The 19,415-nt window shown below is 28.0% G+C and overlaps 1 protein-coding gene across 1 annotated transcript in view; it reads right to left on the minus strand.

Moving 5' to 3' along the window:
* The window catches only part of LOC107165217 (astakine-like), a 41,921-nt gene that overhangs the window by 19,245 nt on the left and 3,261 nt on the right, over positions 1-19,415 (minus strand). The window contains exon 2 of the mRNA XM_015513362.2: positions 3,148-3,319. Within this exon, the coding sequence (XP_015368848.1) occupies positions 3,148-3,274 (127 nt within the window). The 5' untranslated portion in view covers positions 3,275-3,319. The remainder of the gene's footprint in view (positions 1-3,147; positions 3,320-19,415) is intronic.

The following is a 19,415-nucleotide window of genomic DNA, read 5'->3' on the forward strand; positions in this document are numbered from 1 at the left end:
GTTAAATTAGTTAAATAAATAAATAATATTATCTAATACGGTTAGTAACTGAGAGACAGCAATTGTGTACACCTATTCAACTTAAGCGTACCTATAAAATGTATCTATATTATTTTTAATTTAATAAACAGAAATGAATATAGAAAAATGTAAAAATATACATTAATAAATAATTGGTTTATTGTTACATTTATGTAGGTCGATGTTTCCAGAAATTATTATTTTGTTATATGTAAATCGGGTAGACAGGCAATTCGATTTATTTTTATTTCTTTAATTAAAAGTTAACCTCTCTCTTGCAAATAAAATAAATAGTTTGAGATATATCTTCCAGTTTCTTTATACATTTTATATGAATTAAAACCAATAATTAACAAGTCATGACAGAGTGCATCCGATATATTATGAAATAATAGAGTGATAGCAGAACAATGATTTAATTAATTTATTATTAAAAATAATGTAAAGAACGACACCAGCAGCAATAATATAATATATACCTCAAAGCCAAAAATATGGTAAATTAATATTTTCATAAAATCAACAATGGTAACCACGGCAACGATGGCTTACGAAGGACGGACACTACGGGAATCCACTTCTCATTGAAACCCAAAACTATGAACTATTTGAAAATCAAAAGTCAATAATATTTTTATGTATTGTACAATGTACATGCTGCAGAGTAAGAGGAAAACGAGATGAAAAAAAAATAAAACAAAATAAAACGTCCTTCTACGGAATAAAAATATAGTCATATTATTAACTAGATATTATATAATATGATTGAAAAAATAGAGAATTTTCGACTAAATCTGAAAAAAAGTTCATAAAATAATAATGTTTGGTGGTCCCGCGGCGTAATTAACGACAACGTAACAATAATACGATGGTTTGTATTATCATTTATCACGTAACCATGCAGTACATATTATATACGACAGTACCTCCTTGACATTCGGAGATGAAGACCCACCTCGCGTAGGCGCTGTATTATATTGTTATATCGAAGGCGTCGATCCTCACGATCGTATTTTTATTTTTCAAAAAAAAACCGTTTAAGAAGCTATTGATGGTTTACGCTCGACGATTTCATACAGTCATTATAATAATATGTATGTGCACACGATATTGTGCGATATTCGGTACTGCACTAACACTGTTATTATAACTTACTCGGTCGTACACGAATGACTTGCGTCTTGCACAATTAATTGTAAACACGATTTTTTTTTTTTAGCCAAACCGATTTTTTTCTTTTTACCTACGTACTTTGTATATCCAATTGACGCCGAGCGTCCTTGGTGTCATCGTTTTATGGATTGTTTTTTTTTAATTTTTTTGATTCAATTTTTTCAAAACGCAATTTTCACACCCATTATTGAAACAATAATAACACTTAATGAAATCGCGATAACCTGTTGTTATTGTTATATTTTATTATGGAATTTTGATAAGCCATGCAATTTCCGCAATGTTCGTAATCATATTATTATTGCTGCTATGCAGCTGCAGCAGTCTTATGATAAAAACCAATGTCAAATAGCTAGTCAACAGTACGTTTTAAGCTGTGTAATACAATATAATTAACTATTATTATCTTATTTAATATCTGTAGGCTTTCAATTTCAAATGATAAAACATCAGGTGACAGGATCAAGACAATATTATTTGACTACCTGCCACGGCTCTCATGGTTGACACTCGAAACAGTCGAGACCACTCGTTAACGGTACATACATTTTAATCTGCTAAATGTGGTGTACTCAAAAGTTCTAGATAGTACCTATACTATATTACACGACCATTTTTAATAACATGTGTCACTATCAATTAATTTTAGTATCATAAAAATAATTATCATTATTATGGTTTAAAAAAGTCGTCGTTTATAAGCTGTATTATATCAATTAAGTTCTAGGCTAATAAACATGATTAATATTATTAAGTAGGTAGGGACCTAGGTAATAAAACCGTATAAATACCTATAAATGTACTGATACCTATTATCAAATAACATGATATATCTGGAGGAAATTAAAATTTATTGTACACTGAAATTGTTTTAAATACACCTCACATCTTCTAATTACACACCGTATATAATTACATTAAATATACACAAGTGTATATTATGGAAATTATTTTGATGGGTGCAAAAATGTAATTGTTTTAATCGCATACTATACTATTATACTGCCACGGGCAAATTATTGTGTATAATAATAACATAATATAATGTAATATCACCGTCAATGATTCAACTCGTCAAACTATGGTAATAATATGAAATCCATGAAATCCATGAAATCTATAACCGTGTATAAATGCAAATTTTAATATCCTATATCCCACGCCCAATTTATATTAAAGCCGTCAAGTCAATATGGGAATTCAAACTTCATGTAATTCAGTCGGTATATAATCTACAATATAGTAGCAATGCTCTAAAAAATAATCCGGGAAACTGTGTGTATATACGAAATTAATATTGTTGTAAAAATCCTGTATTCCGAAGTCTAGCGCTTTTTCGTTTAAATTATATCAACAACCAAAATATATTTTTCTTCAACCGACGTTTGGTTACCAAATAATTTTCAAACAACCTACAAATTAAAATAAATAAGGGACTTACTACATTCAATATTGTACTACTTGTGTTTATCCTACAATATTATATATTTACTATGCAACAATATTGTAGCGGTAATATTATTCTAATTTCTAATACATCTAACCCGATGTCGCCTTACAAATAGTTTCTTACAAGTCACCAAAATAATATTCTAATATATTTATTTGAAGACTATCACAAACAAGAAAAACAAATCTTTTGTTGACATCGAAGTATGATTGAAAGATCTATTATTTAAGCATAATTCAGCGTAGAAAATTACAGAATTCTAAAATAAATGTATGCTTTGCAGATAAGTTAGTTGTAACTTTTAGCTAATTTTTAAATAAAATTCTACTTTAAACAATAAATAAAGTGTTCAGGTTGATAAATTCAGCAGTAACTGTTATACCCACAATTATTCTACGCTGTTGGGGTTTACTGTAATACTTGTACTATTAATTAAAATTAGTATTGTTGTTAAAATTGTATTAATCCATCGTTAGTATGAAGTATATAATATATATACATACCTAATACGCAACATTCGTCCATGCCACAGTCTTCTGAGCTTTGACACCCGATGAAAGATGGTTTGCTTGGATATGCGGCCACAGTAGCTACCAAAATCGTAACTACGACCAAAGATAATTTTCCCATGTTGTCGCTATTAATTTTGACTTATCAGTATTCTAAATCAAAAATCTGAAAATGAAAATCACAAATTCAGCATTTTTAAGCATACGACATCATTGTATTTCTACGTAATTGATCTGTCATATTATAATCTAATAATATATTAAAATAAGATCGTGTTCATCGCGATTAAACGTTAAGGACAGTGATCCAAAGTTGCTACAAATCTAATCAGAATCTTGAACGAACAAAAAACATTTAATATTATATAGTTTACGTATACTCTATGAATCTGTGAATATAAATCAGAAATTTAGGCTAATGACCTGGGATGTTGAAGCCTTTTATTCCAATAAAAAAAAAAAAAAAATTAAAAATTAATTTATATACTTCTAGTATTTCCGCTTATCATATATTACCTATTTATGTTATATATTATTACTGCGTTAATGTTTGGCAATGTTTAATGTCAATATTACACCATTCTAAATATTTTGTTTTTTAAACATATTTAAATAAAAGAACAATTGTTCGTGAACTCAAATATTATGGATAAACACTCTGGCCGCAGGCCATGTTAAATGAAGGTTATAAAAACTAAAAACAAAAATTAGCATTCATCAACTGCGTAATGACGTATAAACATTAAACATACATGATAACTACGTGTAAATAAAACGATAACCAGAGCAGCTATTGAATAAACAATATAGTTGGAAGCAATTTGGAAACAAAACTGCATAATTATTATCTCGAACATACCAAGAATAGATCAACATTGAGTCAATTTTCTTTTGCAATTCGGGGAGTACAATTGTAACTCGTAGCAAGTTTACCAAACAAATTATACGTCATTAGACATAGGTAACGTTCATGCAAATGTTCTATATTTCCGAATGCTATGTATCATAATTCATAATTCATAATTGATCATAATATACTACAAAATAAATGGATAATCTTTACACAATTCAATCAAAACCAGTGGCATTATTAAAAATTTTGTTTGGCGGAGGGGGGGGAGGAATATCAAAATCTGCAAAACCCATAGTTATAGTAATCTACCCTACCAAATATAAAATGTTATCAATAAAATAAAAGTTTTTTGGGGAGGTGAATCTATCCCCCTCATCCACCCCTTAATCACACCACTGAACAAGACGTGTTCCGTTTCTTTTATGAGTAACCAAACAATATTTTTCACATTTTAAGTGATCGATGAGAAAAAAACTATCTATTAGAGTATTAACCAACAATAAGATAACAATAATCGATCTTGTGGCATTGAGTTTAGAATATTTTTAGATTTTAAATTTCGTGTGAATAACGAAAATCGTACATCAATTTTTCGTATTATATAACTTTATATTACGCATAACACAGTAACACGCAGATACGACCCAATCAAATCAGACATGTTTTTTATCGCTCGACGTTGGTGGCTTATTTCAAATTGTGCGTATCAGCGCTACGATTTTACGAATACAAACAAATTCATTACACATAAAATGTACCCATACTGGCATAATATATATATTTTTTTTTACTGATTATTCTACTTATAGATTTATCCTACTATAGGCGTCAAGCGTTATTTATACGCATTATCACTCTCAAAATGAACGCTTTGTGAAAAATCGCAATCTCGTCAAAAATGTATATATCTAGATACCTAAATATATTTTTTATGTGCCGTAAACTAAAAAAACACGTCATCACAATTGTTGCAGCGCGCACAGTCGCAAGTCAAAAAAAACTATGATAATAAACCAAAATTATTCCGATAACAACACAGAGGCCAACGGTGTTATATTTAATGTCAGCATCCCCTTAATTTATAATAAGCAGATCCCGGATTTAAATTTTAAATGCCTTTAAAACTATCAGGAAATTCTCTATAATTTACTGAAAAGACATAATAAGTTTCTTTCCAATGTAATAATATTAATGAAAAAAAATTATTGTCAAATTTTTTTCAAATTGTTTAATATCGCGCAAATGAAAAGAAAACGACAGTTTACTTTCAGCAATGTTAGCGCTTCTTTATCTGATCCAAACTAACAATAGGTAATGTAAAATCAAAATATGGAACTTTAAGCCCACGTACAATAAATAAACAGTATGAAATAAATGAAATAAATGAAATAGCAATGTAACTTCTATAATATAAGTTATTATTTATTTAAGTCTCGTTAGGAATTAAAACACCACACACCCTATAATTATTGAAAGATAGAAATATTATTATTTAAAAAAAAAGAATTAACATTTTGTTCTCATAAAAATGCCTAAAAATTATCAAAGCAAATATTATGAAAATAATATTTTTAATTTCTAATTAATAATGAAAGCTCGTCCAATCTATTATTTTAATAATATTATACCCTAAAAATTAATAAAATAACCCATAGACTTTAATAAATACACTAAAAAAACTTCACCTTTGAAGTAGCTGAATTGGAATGCATTGAACACACAAAATTAATTCAACTTCGCATTGAAACCCGGGCCCTAATAATAATATACATTAATATACATATTATACCTAACATGTTCGTTATATAAAATACATAATATAAGAGTCATCAGTGAGAAGTTGGCGACTGTCGGTCTACAAACGTTTAGAATTTAGATTCTTTGTTTAGAAGATTCGGAACTGATTTCACGGTAAGACTATGGGATATAAAAATGAGTTATAACACGATAACGTTGTCTCTTTTGTATGATAAATTACATAAAATCGAAATTATCACAATTTATTTCAGTCATGAAATAGCAACGGCGTAATAATACCAAGCGATGTTTTCGAAATTCGATAGTCCCGTGACGAAGACGTCTCTGACTCTTGATGACGCAACAGAAGAATCAAAAAAAAAAAATATATATAATATATTTCAGTCTCAATGCGAGAGAACTTAGTGGAACAATAGGCTTAAAATGTAAAATATCATAAATGCGTATCATTAGACAATGCAATATTAAAACAATATTATACTATAATCTTCTCTCAGATCGACCGGGTCAGGTTAGGATACAGGTGAGAATTAATAATCATTACCTAGTACCTATATTTCGTGCTCGAATTCCGGATTTGAAAAATCTTAAATTTGTCGAATCACGGGCATGCACGCGACCTAATAATATTCCTCTGATACAATGTGCCAAGTTTAATAATTGTTATCATAGAACTTTTTATAACCTAACTATATCTCATCGTAATATTATGCACGCTAGTGAAATACTTAGATTTTAGATATAATGTGTGTATAGATAAATATTTTATCGTTACACAACTATACGTAATTTTAAAGTATGCAATGTATTTATGTTCTGTTAGCACAATTTCTAGATTATTATGTATATAATATATATAAAGTTAAGAAGTTAACGTACCTAAGGATTTTTTTTTGGACATTTGACACAATCTTTTCAGGATTACAGTAAAACAGTTAAACTTGTTTTTGCAGATAATGTGATCGGCTTCTTCCATGTTGTTTTATTCTTATACACAACTTTATAAAATAATAGCATTTTTTAGTCATATAATTTAATATACAGAGTATAGTACTGGGTACGCTATCCCCTATTTTTGTTTTAATAATAAATATATTCAAGTTATTATTTTTGATATTTTAAACTCACTCAAAGACAATTTTTTTTGAATTATTGGAATTCGTTACTGATTGATTGATGATACAGTCTTTGGTCTTTGGTACCTAGGGTACTATAAATTATTTAGTGAATAATATTATTTTAAATATTGTTGTATGTAGCTATCTTGCTCAACATTTTTAAAAATAGTTACTTATCTATTAAAATGTTTATACTAAGGACAAAAGTGTTTAGAAATGGTTTTACAAAAAAAAAAAAATGTAATATTGGACTATTATTTACTACTCTTAGACTAGTTCTACAAATTGATAATGTTAATACATTAATATTAATTGCTAAGATTTTCAAATCGTCATATACCACAGTCTTCTTAGCACATTATTATGAATCTATTATCCGTTGTACATAAAGTAAAATAACTAAAAAACTAGCCATTATAACTTTGGTTCTGATATGCTAAAATGATCAGAAAAATTATCCACTAAATATTTTATATTAGTAACGAAAAATTCTCATTTGAAAAACTCAGAAAGAATATCAGAATTTTTAATAACTGCATTAGGTATTAAAAAATAAGGGGGTATGATAACAATATGCCTAGCGAATCCACTGTACATCTGTATGGCTATATCACAATTTTGAATATTGAATATATTTCTTCACAATTATTTCTCACGACTATTGATTAAAAAAAATCGATTAAGGTTTGCATTGCTTAGTTCTTCATAATCAAATAGTTATGAATTTATTACGTAATGTTGTGTGCTTTGCTTTATAAGGATTCAAATTACAAAACAAAACGATTACAAATTATATCTGTCACGTAAAAATTTATTATAACGTTCATTTAGAATCACATTTCATCGTCATACATTTAATATAATATGTTTATTAAAATAATGCGTAATAAAATACATTTTATAAGCTCTATCATTGAATTGTGATAAATTATTACCTAATGTCATAAAGTTATAAGTATCAAAACTATGAACCTAAATTAATTCAAGAAATACCGATTATAATGTTTAAAAAATCGTACAATAAATTAAGATGCTTTAATTTCAACAGTTCAAAATTTTTAACCTTTAAACATGTTTTAGTTATTTTATTGTTAATATTTACAAATGTATAGTGTAATATTTGGTATCATTCGTTATTTTCTTACTCTTAAATACTTTTCTGGATAATAATATATGCTAAAAATGTTGTTTTTTGCCTAAATATATTTATAAATAAATAATTATTTTCCTATTAATAACTGAGAGATATTAATATTATAAAACAGTGTTAAGTTATCGAATTACATTATAATATTATGATATAAGTAACGTATGTACTTTTAACAAAGAAGATTTAAGAAAGGTTGGTAAAATGTATATTTATATGAAGTCAAACATTAACTATCGTTTGTAAGTGATATTTTTGTGGAAACCATCTTTAGACCGCAAACCCATCTACCAGACTCGATTTGCACGACAATTCGCCTAAAATTTTGTTATCATACTAAATAAAGATCACTGAATATTACCACCACTCAATATTTCCTCAATTTAATAAGACTAGGTACTTACAAAAAAAAATTATATTTTATATTATGATCAATGGTAATAATACTTGTACGAAAATGCCGATAGCTATCACATGTAAATTTTCCCACATAATGAGAACCAAATAAAACATAAGTCAAACGTGTACAGTTACATTTTGAACGATAATAATTCATAGAGGTTGTTCGTATAGTAAACAACAAATACAGCAGACAAATGTAATGTTTTATTTTATTACAATTTATAAATATATTATAATTTATAATATTACGTCGTTGTCTGTAAAAAAATTGGCAAAAACTAAATATATACGTGACGATAGACGAACAACTATAAATTATTATAATAATACCGGTACCTATACATCGCCATTGTTTCGATTCATATTCTCGCTTGCCGCTTAGACTAAATAGTGTACACATTCCAGACGAGCTTCCAAGATAAAAAAAAAAAAATTATTATATAATATTATAATTTAAGTCGATAAGTAACCAATGTGTCACTGTTAACCTTATAAAAGTGGAGGTTTCCGCAATCGTCAAATCCTGGACCAGTTAACAGGGACATCACAAGAAAAAAAATAATAGCATGATAACTGCACAGTGTGACCGTCATAATTAAATATTTGAAATTATTTCAGAATGTTAATTAAATTATAAATGTATTAACCATATTATAATATCAGCTTTAAAACATAATAATATGTGAAATTAAAATATAGCTTAGTATAAAATAAAATACACGTTGAACGAAGAAACGTCGTGGACATAATAATATTAAGGTATACTTTCAGTATATTTTAAACGATTTACAGCAATTTAAAACCAAAAAATAGTTTAATGACGATAACAGCGCAACGAAATAGCACCAGTCGATACTATATAGATTATACTCAGTATCATTTTTATTTATTTTTTTACACCCGGCTATGAACAAATCGAAATTTGATTGTCAAACTGCTGTCATAAGCGACGACCTGAATATTGGTCGTCGTAGAATGTGACGTGTCCCGTCGCTGTATGTGCAATGATATTCTATAATATAATAGTTTCCGGTGTTAATTTTATATCATGTAGGTATAAAATCATAATCGAGAAAAACACGACGACGATCCTATACTCATTGCGTGGGATCATGTTGTTATTATTATTATGACGTGAGCTAACACTTATCGACCATTTTGATGTGATACAAAATATTACACACTTATAACAATTATAACAATTAGGTGATTTCAATGATTATTGATGTATAAACATATTCAAACTTTTCAAAATATCAATTATCATTATAATAAGACGTGTAACGGGTCAACAACTGATATTCTTTTTTTAACAATTAAATGACATAATATTTATGACGATTAGTGTTCGAAAGCCATATGAAACATTTATTATACATTATTTTATACTATAATATGATATAAAACGTCAGAATATCTATAATTTGAATATATTGTTTACCTGGATAAGTATAGAAGCATTTATTTAAGTGTTTATTTGAACGTATGAAATAGTTAAAGTACGATGAATTTTAAAACAATTTGAACTATGACAGGAATAATTAGGATCATAGGAAATTTCGATGGTATCAAACTATGCAATAAGTCAGTAAATGATAATTTGTTAGTCGTTACGGCTATAAGTTGTAGAAGCTTCCTGCGTGCATTTTCAATAATAATGTATTATAATATTATAATTTATAAGCCATATTTCATATTACTATCTTCATTTTAGACAAACCAATAGTGTAACTGGGGGTTTAAGATGCAACAGTCCCCACCTGTATCCCTCAAATATTAGGAAAATGTACAAACATTTCTATGAACGATTTATGCAAAATATTACTATGATAAATTAAAATTGCAATTTATATGAAGGTTGCAATAATTAGATATCATCTGAAATATTATAAACCTATTCTCTAACCCACGGCAACCAGTATATAAAACAGATGAATGACCCTATAGCTGAACCTCTCTTATTTAACAAGTTATTTGCACATAACTCTCTCACCACCCACTAAAGCGAAATTTTGAGGGTACACTGGGGAGATTAACATAATAAATGTATATCACATAACAATTGTAGTGAAACACATTATAAGTAAAAACAAAACAATTATTTAAATCGAGTTTGGTAGGAACTATACTTCCTAAAGAAGTAAAAATTTAACAAACAACTAACATCGATTATAATATTATGACGCGTGTGCACTGTGCACGTATTGTTTATGTACCGCTTTACAAATGTCTTGATTTATAAATCCAGCTTTTAGTAAAAACGTGTGCGATACCAGCAAAAATAAGAAAAAAACAATTATAAACTCATTAAAACGAAATGCAAAAAATTACAATAATTTCGATTTATGCGGATTCTGTTACGCTGTACATTCACACGAAACCATAGACATATAATTATACTATGTTATTGTATACATTTTAATTATATACTATTGTCGTAATTATAAGAATAATAAATTTACTGTTTTACAAACAGGAAAACAACTTCGATAAACTCTCGCGTACGTGCCGCTCAGCGTCCGTATGGGTACGGTTAACATTTTTTTGAAATACTATATTATACGCGTTGGTTGAAAAACATTAAAACGATTTGCAGCAGCCACAATAAGGATGTGATATTTTGAAACCGGAACGCGCCGCTACCGATCGTTGTGTTAACGTTTCATTTTAATATAATCTAACAATATTATGTGTACATTTTATAATATTATAGTATATTAAATGCATATTCACGATTTGTTGTCAATCAATAACTACTCTCAAACTGTAAATTTAATTTACAATAAATTATAATTTTAGCTTATTTATAAAGTACATCACCGTACATAGTAATATAATATAAGGTGATAGCATTTTGAAGGGTCTTTCTATTAAAGGAATTGCTGCTAATCAGTTATTTTAGCAAAAAAATACCAATCTTTTGTCCATCATACTGTTTGACTTAGTAATACGATAATAAAATATTAAAAAAATAATTTGAATTCCTTATTATATTTGCATGAGATAGGACAGTCTAATTTTCCAAATTTTACCTTCCAACTCCAATGATTTTAGTTTCAATATTTTAAAATTTAGGAAATTTCACACTTCCATTATCCGGGATTAAGATCAAAAAATTCTAAAATGTGGACCGCTTGAACTTAAGTTGACATTATAACGAATTCTATATAGGTTTTCTGAAGTAGTATCGCATAATAAAGAAAGAAATTACAGTCAATGTCCAATTCCACATTTCACTGAATTCAGAGTTGCAATGTATTTTCGGTTTCCAATTTATAATATTTCTTCATTAAATGTCATTTAATACGATTTGTGAACTACAAATGTTTTATTGTTGAATAATGAGTAATATTATTTTCTTGATTCGCGGCTCTTGTGGACGAATCATGCTATCAGAGATCTATCCAGCAACCAAACACGTGTGTTATATATATGAATAGAAATGCGTAGTATGTGAGTAATAATACGTGTACAGTTGCAAAGAGTATTGAAATATAAAAAGTTTTAATACTGTTTTTGTCGTGAGGGGTGTAACACATTAATGATGAAATACGTGAAAGTGCAAACGCCAAATCTCGTAAAAAAATATATGTATATATATATGAAAAAAGTAGGTACGAATTAAAAGTATAAGAAGCGCGAAAAGGGTAGTGGTATGCAGTCATTTTATGAAGGAACGCGTTTTTTTCTTTTTTTTTTTTGCGAGGTTTTTTTTGTTTTGTTTTTGGTATACGCCGTCGCGTGATGAAATGTAGACACAGTAAAAAAAAAATAAAAATAAATCAAAAGAAGACGTTAAACATTGTTCATTCTATTTTTTTTCGACGCATTTTTCATTAAAGAAATGATAAAAAATAATTGTCGGAAAAATTAAGAACTGCAGGATCTCGACCTGAATTCTTCTTATTATTATACTTTTTCAAACAAATATTATTCCCCTCGGATTCACATAATATTATATCACGGGATTGTGCGACTCAACACATCTTGATAACGAAATTGTTCTAAATCTTAACAAGAGTTTAATCTATTTAGATTCATTAGATATACGTTTTATATTGGTGTAGCTAGTGCAATGAGTGATTTATGGGCTAAGTTTAAGTCCAAGTTACGGAAAATGCATTATGTAATTGTTAATTACATAAAAAAAACGCATTAAAAACATACGCCCAGACGACCAAACAACAAACGTTTGACGAAAACCTTTTCGTCCATATGAATTAAAATATTGTTTCTATTTATTTATACTACAAAAAACCATTCTATTTGCAAACGTTACATGACACTAGAACATTTATAAAACAATAATAATATTATGATCAAAATTAATAATACTACTAATAATAATAATAATAAAAAGATACAAGAAAGTACTAAAAATTACTAAAAATTACTAAGATATTTTAAATCACATTAATATAATAATATGTACCTAACACATTAAACAAAAGCTCGTCTTTACGTGTTTAGCGACGGTAAACAGAATAAAATTCGAAGTGTGCAGACTTTTGCGCAAAATGACGAAAATATCTACTTATAGAATTATTTTTAGCAAAGAATAAAAATGATCTTGTTGGACCGAAGTCGGCTAAAGATCAACGATAGTATCAGAGGGCATGAAACAAATGAGAAAACAAATTGTACGATCTGATCAACATCAGCTTCTTGTTAAGTATTTGGTTTCGACAAACGACTACATTTCAGAGGTTAAAACAAAAAATACCCAACTCAATACTTTCTAAGCAATTCTTTCAGAAATACTGGAAGTATAAATAAATTTAATCAACCTTAATGCTTTAGTTTAGCTATTTACCACCTTAACTAACAATATTCTGCATGTGCAGAGTTTGAAGATAGAAAAAAAATTTGAAATTATTAAAACTTACATTAGATAAATTAGTATATCGCATAAATATGTGTAATGTAGTCCTATATACAATCTGAGCGAGAGTCGGATCTCCTCAACATGATATTTTGGGACGGTCAATTAGACGTAGATGTACAGTTATCGTTATTTATAATATAATAATAAATAATAATATTATGATATTGATAGTACCTATGTCGACTGTCGGCGGCATGGCGCTCGTGATGCGTCGACCGTCACGACGATAACGGGCGCGCGCGTGTCGCAATAATAATAGGTAGGTTAGCGATTTCTCAACAGAACATATCAAATCGATTTTTTTCTTTCTCGCCCACGTTCAATGGATCCTCGACATCGTAGCGTGAAAATATCCGGCCGCGGACGCTTATGTAAAATATCGAAATAATATCATTATAATATCGGGTTCAGCGGCGCCCCGGGGAGGGTCGTAGCGTGCAGACCGAGAAGCGAGCGCTTAAGACGCGCATAACAACAATAATAAATATATATTTATAATTTAAAACCATGGTAGCATATGATAATATGTTATTACATACAACATTGCGGTGGTGACGATGAAAGGATAAGATACAAAACGGGCAAATGATAATATCATTATTTTAACACTCGCGCTAGGCCTCCTCGACTTTGGGAGGAAAAGGTTTGTTCTTCGATTGGATTTCAGTGTCGACCGATTATTATTATTACACAGTTAACCTCTCTGTGTATACATGTACCTTTATGTATATATATAAATAATGTGTGTGTGTATAATGTATATATATGTGTGTGTTACTGGAGACGCACACTCGCGTGTTTTTCACACAGACACGAATCCCGCGTCTGTCAACGATCCACCTAAGGTATAGAAAATATTTAATCAACCCACAAAATATTCACTGGTTGCTCAAATGCTTCACGCTATAATGATATTTAGTATTTACAAGTGATATATACGTAATAATTTAACAATACGACGTGTATGAAAAACGAAAATGATATATTTGTTCGTGTATATATAATAGCACCCCCTATGATTTCACAGTAAATAATAATTTAGTATCACTGTAAAAGTGAAATTTAGTAAAAGAGTTGGGTTTTTTGTAAAAATCACAAGAATTTTATCGAGAAAATATAAAAACAAACGGAACAAGCTCTGGTTTCTAAATAGACCACATATACGTTTTGTAAAGTGTATTTATCACTATACATAATTTGAATATCACATTTTCAAAATAATTTTTTTTAAAGGAAGATTGAGTGGTAAGTTATACGCAATATCAGTAGGACATAATAGCTGGTTCAAAAATCGCAACCCCACCACCCCGCAACTGCTACACAACACACAACCACAGCATATAATATGTTTTTGAACCGGCTATTATATCCTACTAATACCTAACACAAAGTATATTATCACTTATGTAGTAATAAAAAATTATCTTTTTCTCTCTCAAAAAAAAAAACGAAATCATTTAACATTAAAACGCTTATGCAAAAGTATTTGGATGTAATATTGTAATATCCCCAATGGGGATTCCCTATCACCACAGCACTATCCCATTTGATGGTTGCACCAACTATAGTTAATATAAACGTGAGGATAATAATAAGACAGTATACAAGTTACACCTTACACAATAATACATTCGTAGTAGGTAACTAGTAATGTAATATATTATTAGCTGAGATAATTTTTTTTCAAATTCCAATATATAACCATGTATAGGTTTAATATAACTATTTATTTACGAATTTATCAATAATATACGAGTAGTTTAATATAAAGAGCGTACTACGCCGCCAAAAACTAATTAATATTAGTTTGTGCTCTGAATTTCCCCGAATTTAATAGAAGTAATAGTAATATACAACTATAAAAAAAATAAAATAGGAAGCGGTTTTTAGTTAAAATTATAATCTTTCGGTTCATTTTTAACTTTTCATTTAAATATATGTATATAACAATATGTTCTGAGCTAACAAAGATGAAGCATCATAACATAATTAACATTATTTTCGTATAATATTTCAATTTCCTTTAATTATTAGTTTTTATTATTGATATGCTTCATTATCTTTAATAATTGGCTTATCTCGTCAATTCCGAATATCACGGGCACCAATAACACCTAATGTAAGAACACTATTTATTTGAAATATTATATCCGATTTTTCTTTCCCACGAATATGACGGAATATACGTTTTTTACAAGAACAATTAGCAACAACAACGCTTTGTCAGTAATGAAGACATTTTGTACATAGGTTTAATTTTAAGCTGAATAGCTACAGTAGTGAATTTAACAGACGATTGAATAGGTAATTTATTTAGGAACCTTTTTTTTTTTAAAAAAACATCGTCTAAGATGTTGTTTATAAAAATTAATGTATTGTGATTAATATTACATATATATTTTTTTTAATTTAAGATAAACAAAAACAACTTTAATAAATTCAAGGAAGTTAAATTTTTCCTATTATTTTTGTTTTAAACAAATTAATTTGTATTATTCTGATCTCAATTAAAAAGTTATAGATGCATAATATCTGTATAATAATATTATTTTAAATTTCAGATTCACTTTGATATGTTAATAATTACGAGTTAGGCAATCAAAGTTTTGTAAAAACATGATATAGATATTAGATATATTTTTAAATAAATCAGAATAAAACATGCTAACATACCTACCCCCTCAAGTATAGATATTAAAAGAAAAACTATCTAAAATGTTTAAATATATTAGGTATAAATTATTATATAACATAATATACAAACCTAAATTTAATTCATTAAATTTACTTACAATTTTTTCAAGGTTTCCTACAAATTTGTATATAATTTCGAATTCTCTTTTGTATAGAGTTGAAATTCTGATAATCTTTAACAGCGGTCATATTTCAAATAGGTAAATACAAGTATATTAGAATAAAACATAGATATAATAATAATAATTTAACAATATATGCAAACTATAGATTTAAAACAACAATTTAACTCAAAATACATAATATAAGTATACATTAATATTACTTATTAGTTATTATTTTCTCATTTCAATGTTTTTTTTTTTTAAAACCATTGTCATAATTAGATAATAATTGGTTCCTAAATGGTAAATTCTAATTCAACATTATGCAATATACAATAAGCAATATGCAATATGCAATATGCAATATGCAAGGAATATACATTTGTGTCTATACAAACATAATAACATTACCTAGATAATATATTATACTCTTTAACAGACAATTATTACGTTTTTAGTACAATATTCTTTTATAAGATTATCAGTTTTGCCCGAACAGGATGTAGACTTAATTATAATAATTGTACGTCTATTCTTTTGAACTCTCTTAAAGGTAAAGGTCAAGTTAGTGTTTGATAATCGAAGATATTAAAATATACTATAAAATATTTTTATTTAAGTTTCATTTGCTGCGAAGTAAAACTTTATTTTTATTAGGTAAGTAAATATTTTTTTTTATTTCAACAAACGTACAAAAATGAATTATTTATAGTTGTGTATGAAACGATATTAAATAAATTTTATATTAATGCATGTCATATCTATATATTGTTTAAATATTATATAGGAGTACCTTTAGAATTTAAAACTATTTTGTAAATTTAATCTTAAGTGCCTCCAATGGGTGGCTTCTTATCTCCTGACGCTCAAGCCATGTCACCTCCATCACATAAGGTTATTGTAAAATAATATTTACATATTGTGTATATTATCATAATATATGATAAAAAAAAAATAAAAAAAATAATGGTAAATTAAATTTATTTATTTAAAAATTACACATTTAAGGTGAGATAAGGTAAAATAGTATCGTATAGAAAGATTATATTCGTTTTTGATTATATTCAATAAATATTATAGGTATTATTATAATTTGTATATTAAACTGCAATGCCACTAATTCAATTCGTACCTAGTTATTCAATTTAAAATGTTTTATATATCCATCGCATTTTAATATATATTTACAGATATAATGTAGTATATACTAATACTTACGAAAAATAAAAATATCAGAGAGCCGTCACTTAAAATGATTAAAATTAAAATTTTATTGAGAAGAAGTTGTTATTAAATTGATTTTTTATTCAACTAAATTATTAGATACCTAGTTTTATAGTTAATTCAAATAACATATTTTAAAACACATTAATTTATTGTATATGACATATTATACTATATGTGATGACAAAATCGGTATACTGTTCAAAAAGTTAAATGAGAATATTGCTTGTGAATAGATACCTACATAAGAAGATCTCAGGTCGTTGACTACATTAACATATTATAGTTGTATTCAAAAATTGATAATTTCGGGATTAATAGAGGTTCCTACACAAAAATAACCCTACACTAATCTATCGTTTAAAATAAAATATAAATATATAAGTTATAAATTACAATTAAAAACCGGTAACTTTCACACGTGAAATTCCTTCATACCTATCCATTTCACGATTATTCAGAGCTCAGAAAATTTGGATGTAAAATATTGTGCAATCGTAATGGCGGATAATATTATGCACGATTGAACACATAACCAGTAAAATATTAATTTTCACGATATGTCATCTAATGCACAAATAGATAAAACAATATGTAAAACGAACAATCAATCGAACCGTTCAATGGTATTAACATATTATTACTATGAGGTATCGTCGCTGGCGCCGAAACGAAATCGTAAAATATTCCACCAGGAGTCGAACAGTTAGCGTGATAAATATTTTTGGATATAAAGTTTGACTAGTCGTCGCAGAATGTCGTTTTGGAAATGTGGAAAACCTCGCACTTAAACACGAACTGAATATTTCGAAATGTATTACGAGTTACGACAAATTAGTATAGTAGTTATTATTATCCACGTCGAATTAGCGCCAGTGCATTTCCAATTAAAAACGGCGCCATAAAATATTATTGATGGTTGAATACGGAATTTTAACTAAAACAACCATCAATCATATTAATACAGAAGAAACGGCAACAAGTATTGGCGTTTAAAAATTTCTAAGTGACACATAGGTATATCAACCGTAATACTAAAATGTATTTATAATATAACTACGCTTAGACGACGTTTTTCGGACGTTACTGCACTCGCAGATCAAAATCACGACCAACAGAATAGATGTACCTGTATTATAACGTAATACCTGGGAATCCTACCAGGTCACGTTGCGTACGGTTACACACGCGTCCTTGAACGAGGCGTGCACGACGACCGTTGGCAACATTATTATTATTATTAATTAAACGCATTACACTATTATATTATTTTAGTCACCGCTAAATCGTTCGTATTATTTCGTATTATTTTGTATCTCTGTAGGACGGTAGTTGGGTTTTTTAAAGTTATTTTTAAACACTTTCCTCATTACATATTTGCCTGGACCCTGAATGATGACACCGCTCGGAGGATGCACGACGGCCGCTTCCGTGAATCGTTGTCGATTTCCGGAGTGGAAATATGCCACGATAGATCGATCGGCTGCATTAAAACTGATTCCCAATAAAAGCTTTAACAGCATATTAAAATAAAATAATATAACACTAATTGAGGCCGTGTTTTAGTACTAAATAATGGAGTCCCGTCAAATATTGTAGAAAATAATTTACGGATATGGTTAAGCATATTGTTTACACATTTGATAAAATGTGTGTAATATACTGAATATCATTAGTTTGTTTAGAATAATAAAGACATACATTGAATAGTTTATATTATGACACTTACATAGGTGAAAACTTAAGTGATATTTATTTTTTGTATTCAAAGCTTTATATTAGCTTTATTTATAATAATGCTGTATTCTTCTCTAATTTCGTGGTCTTTGGTAGTATCTTTTAGCTAGGTTCAGTTAATGTACATACCTTAATATATTATATAATACACTCAACATCACTGGTATTTTCAATTTAACCAGAACTATAGAAATGCGCAACATACAAAATAAAAATAAATGTACAGACTCGATTGATATATATGTATATATATAATATATGTATTACATTACTTTTCCCAAGGACTCGATTAATATATTTTTCGTTTCCCAATAGTGGATTTGATTGGTATATTTTACCT

Source organism: Diuraphis noxia, unplaced genomic scaffold (assembly GCF_037042655.1).
Source record: "Diuraphis noxia isolate RWA-SAM2 unplaced genomic scaffold, SU_Dnox_SAM2 contig0002, whole genome shotgun sequence".
Lineage (NCBI taxonomy): Eukaryota > Metazoa > Arthropoda > Insecta > Hemiptera > Aphididae > Diuraphis > Diuraphis noxia.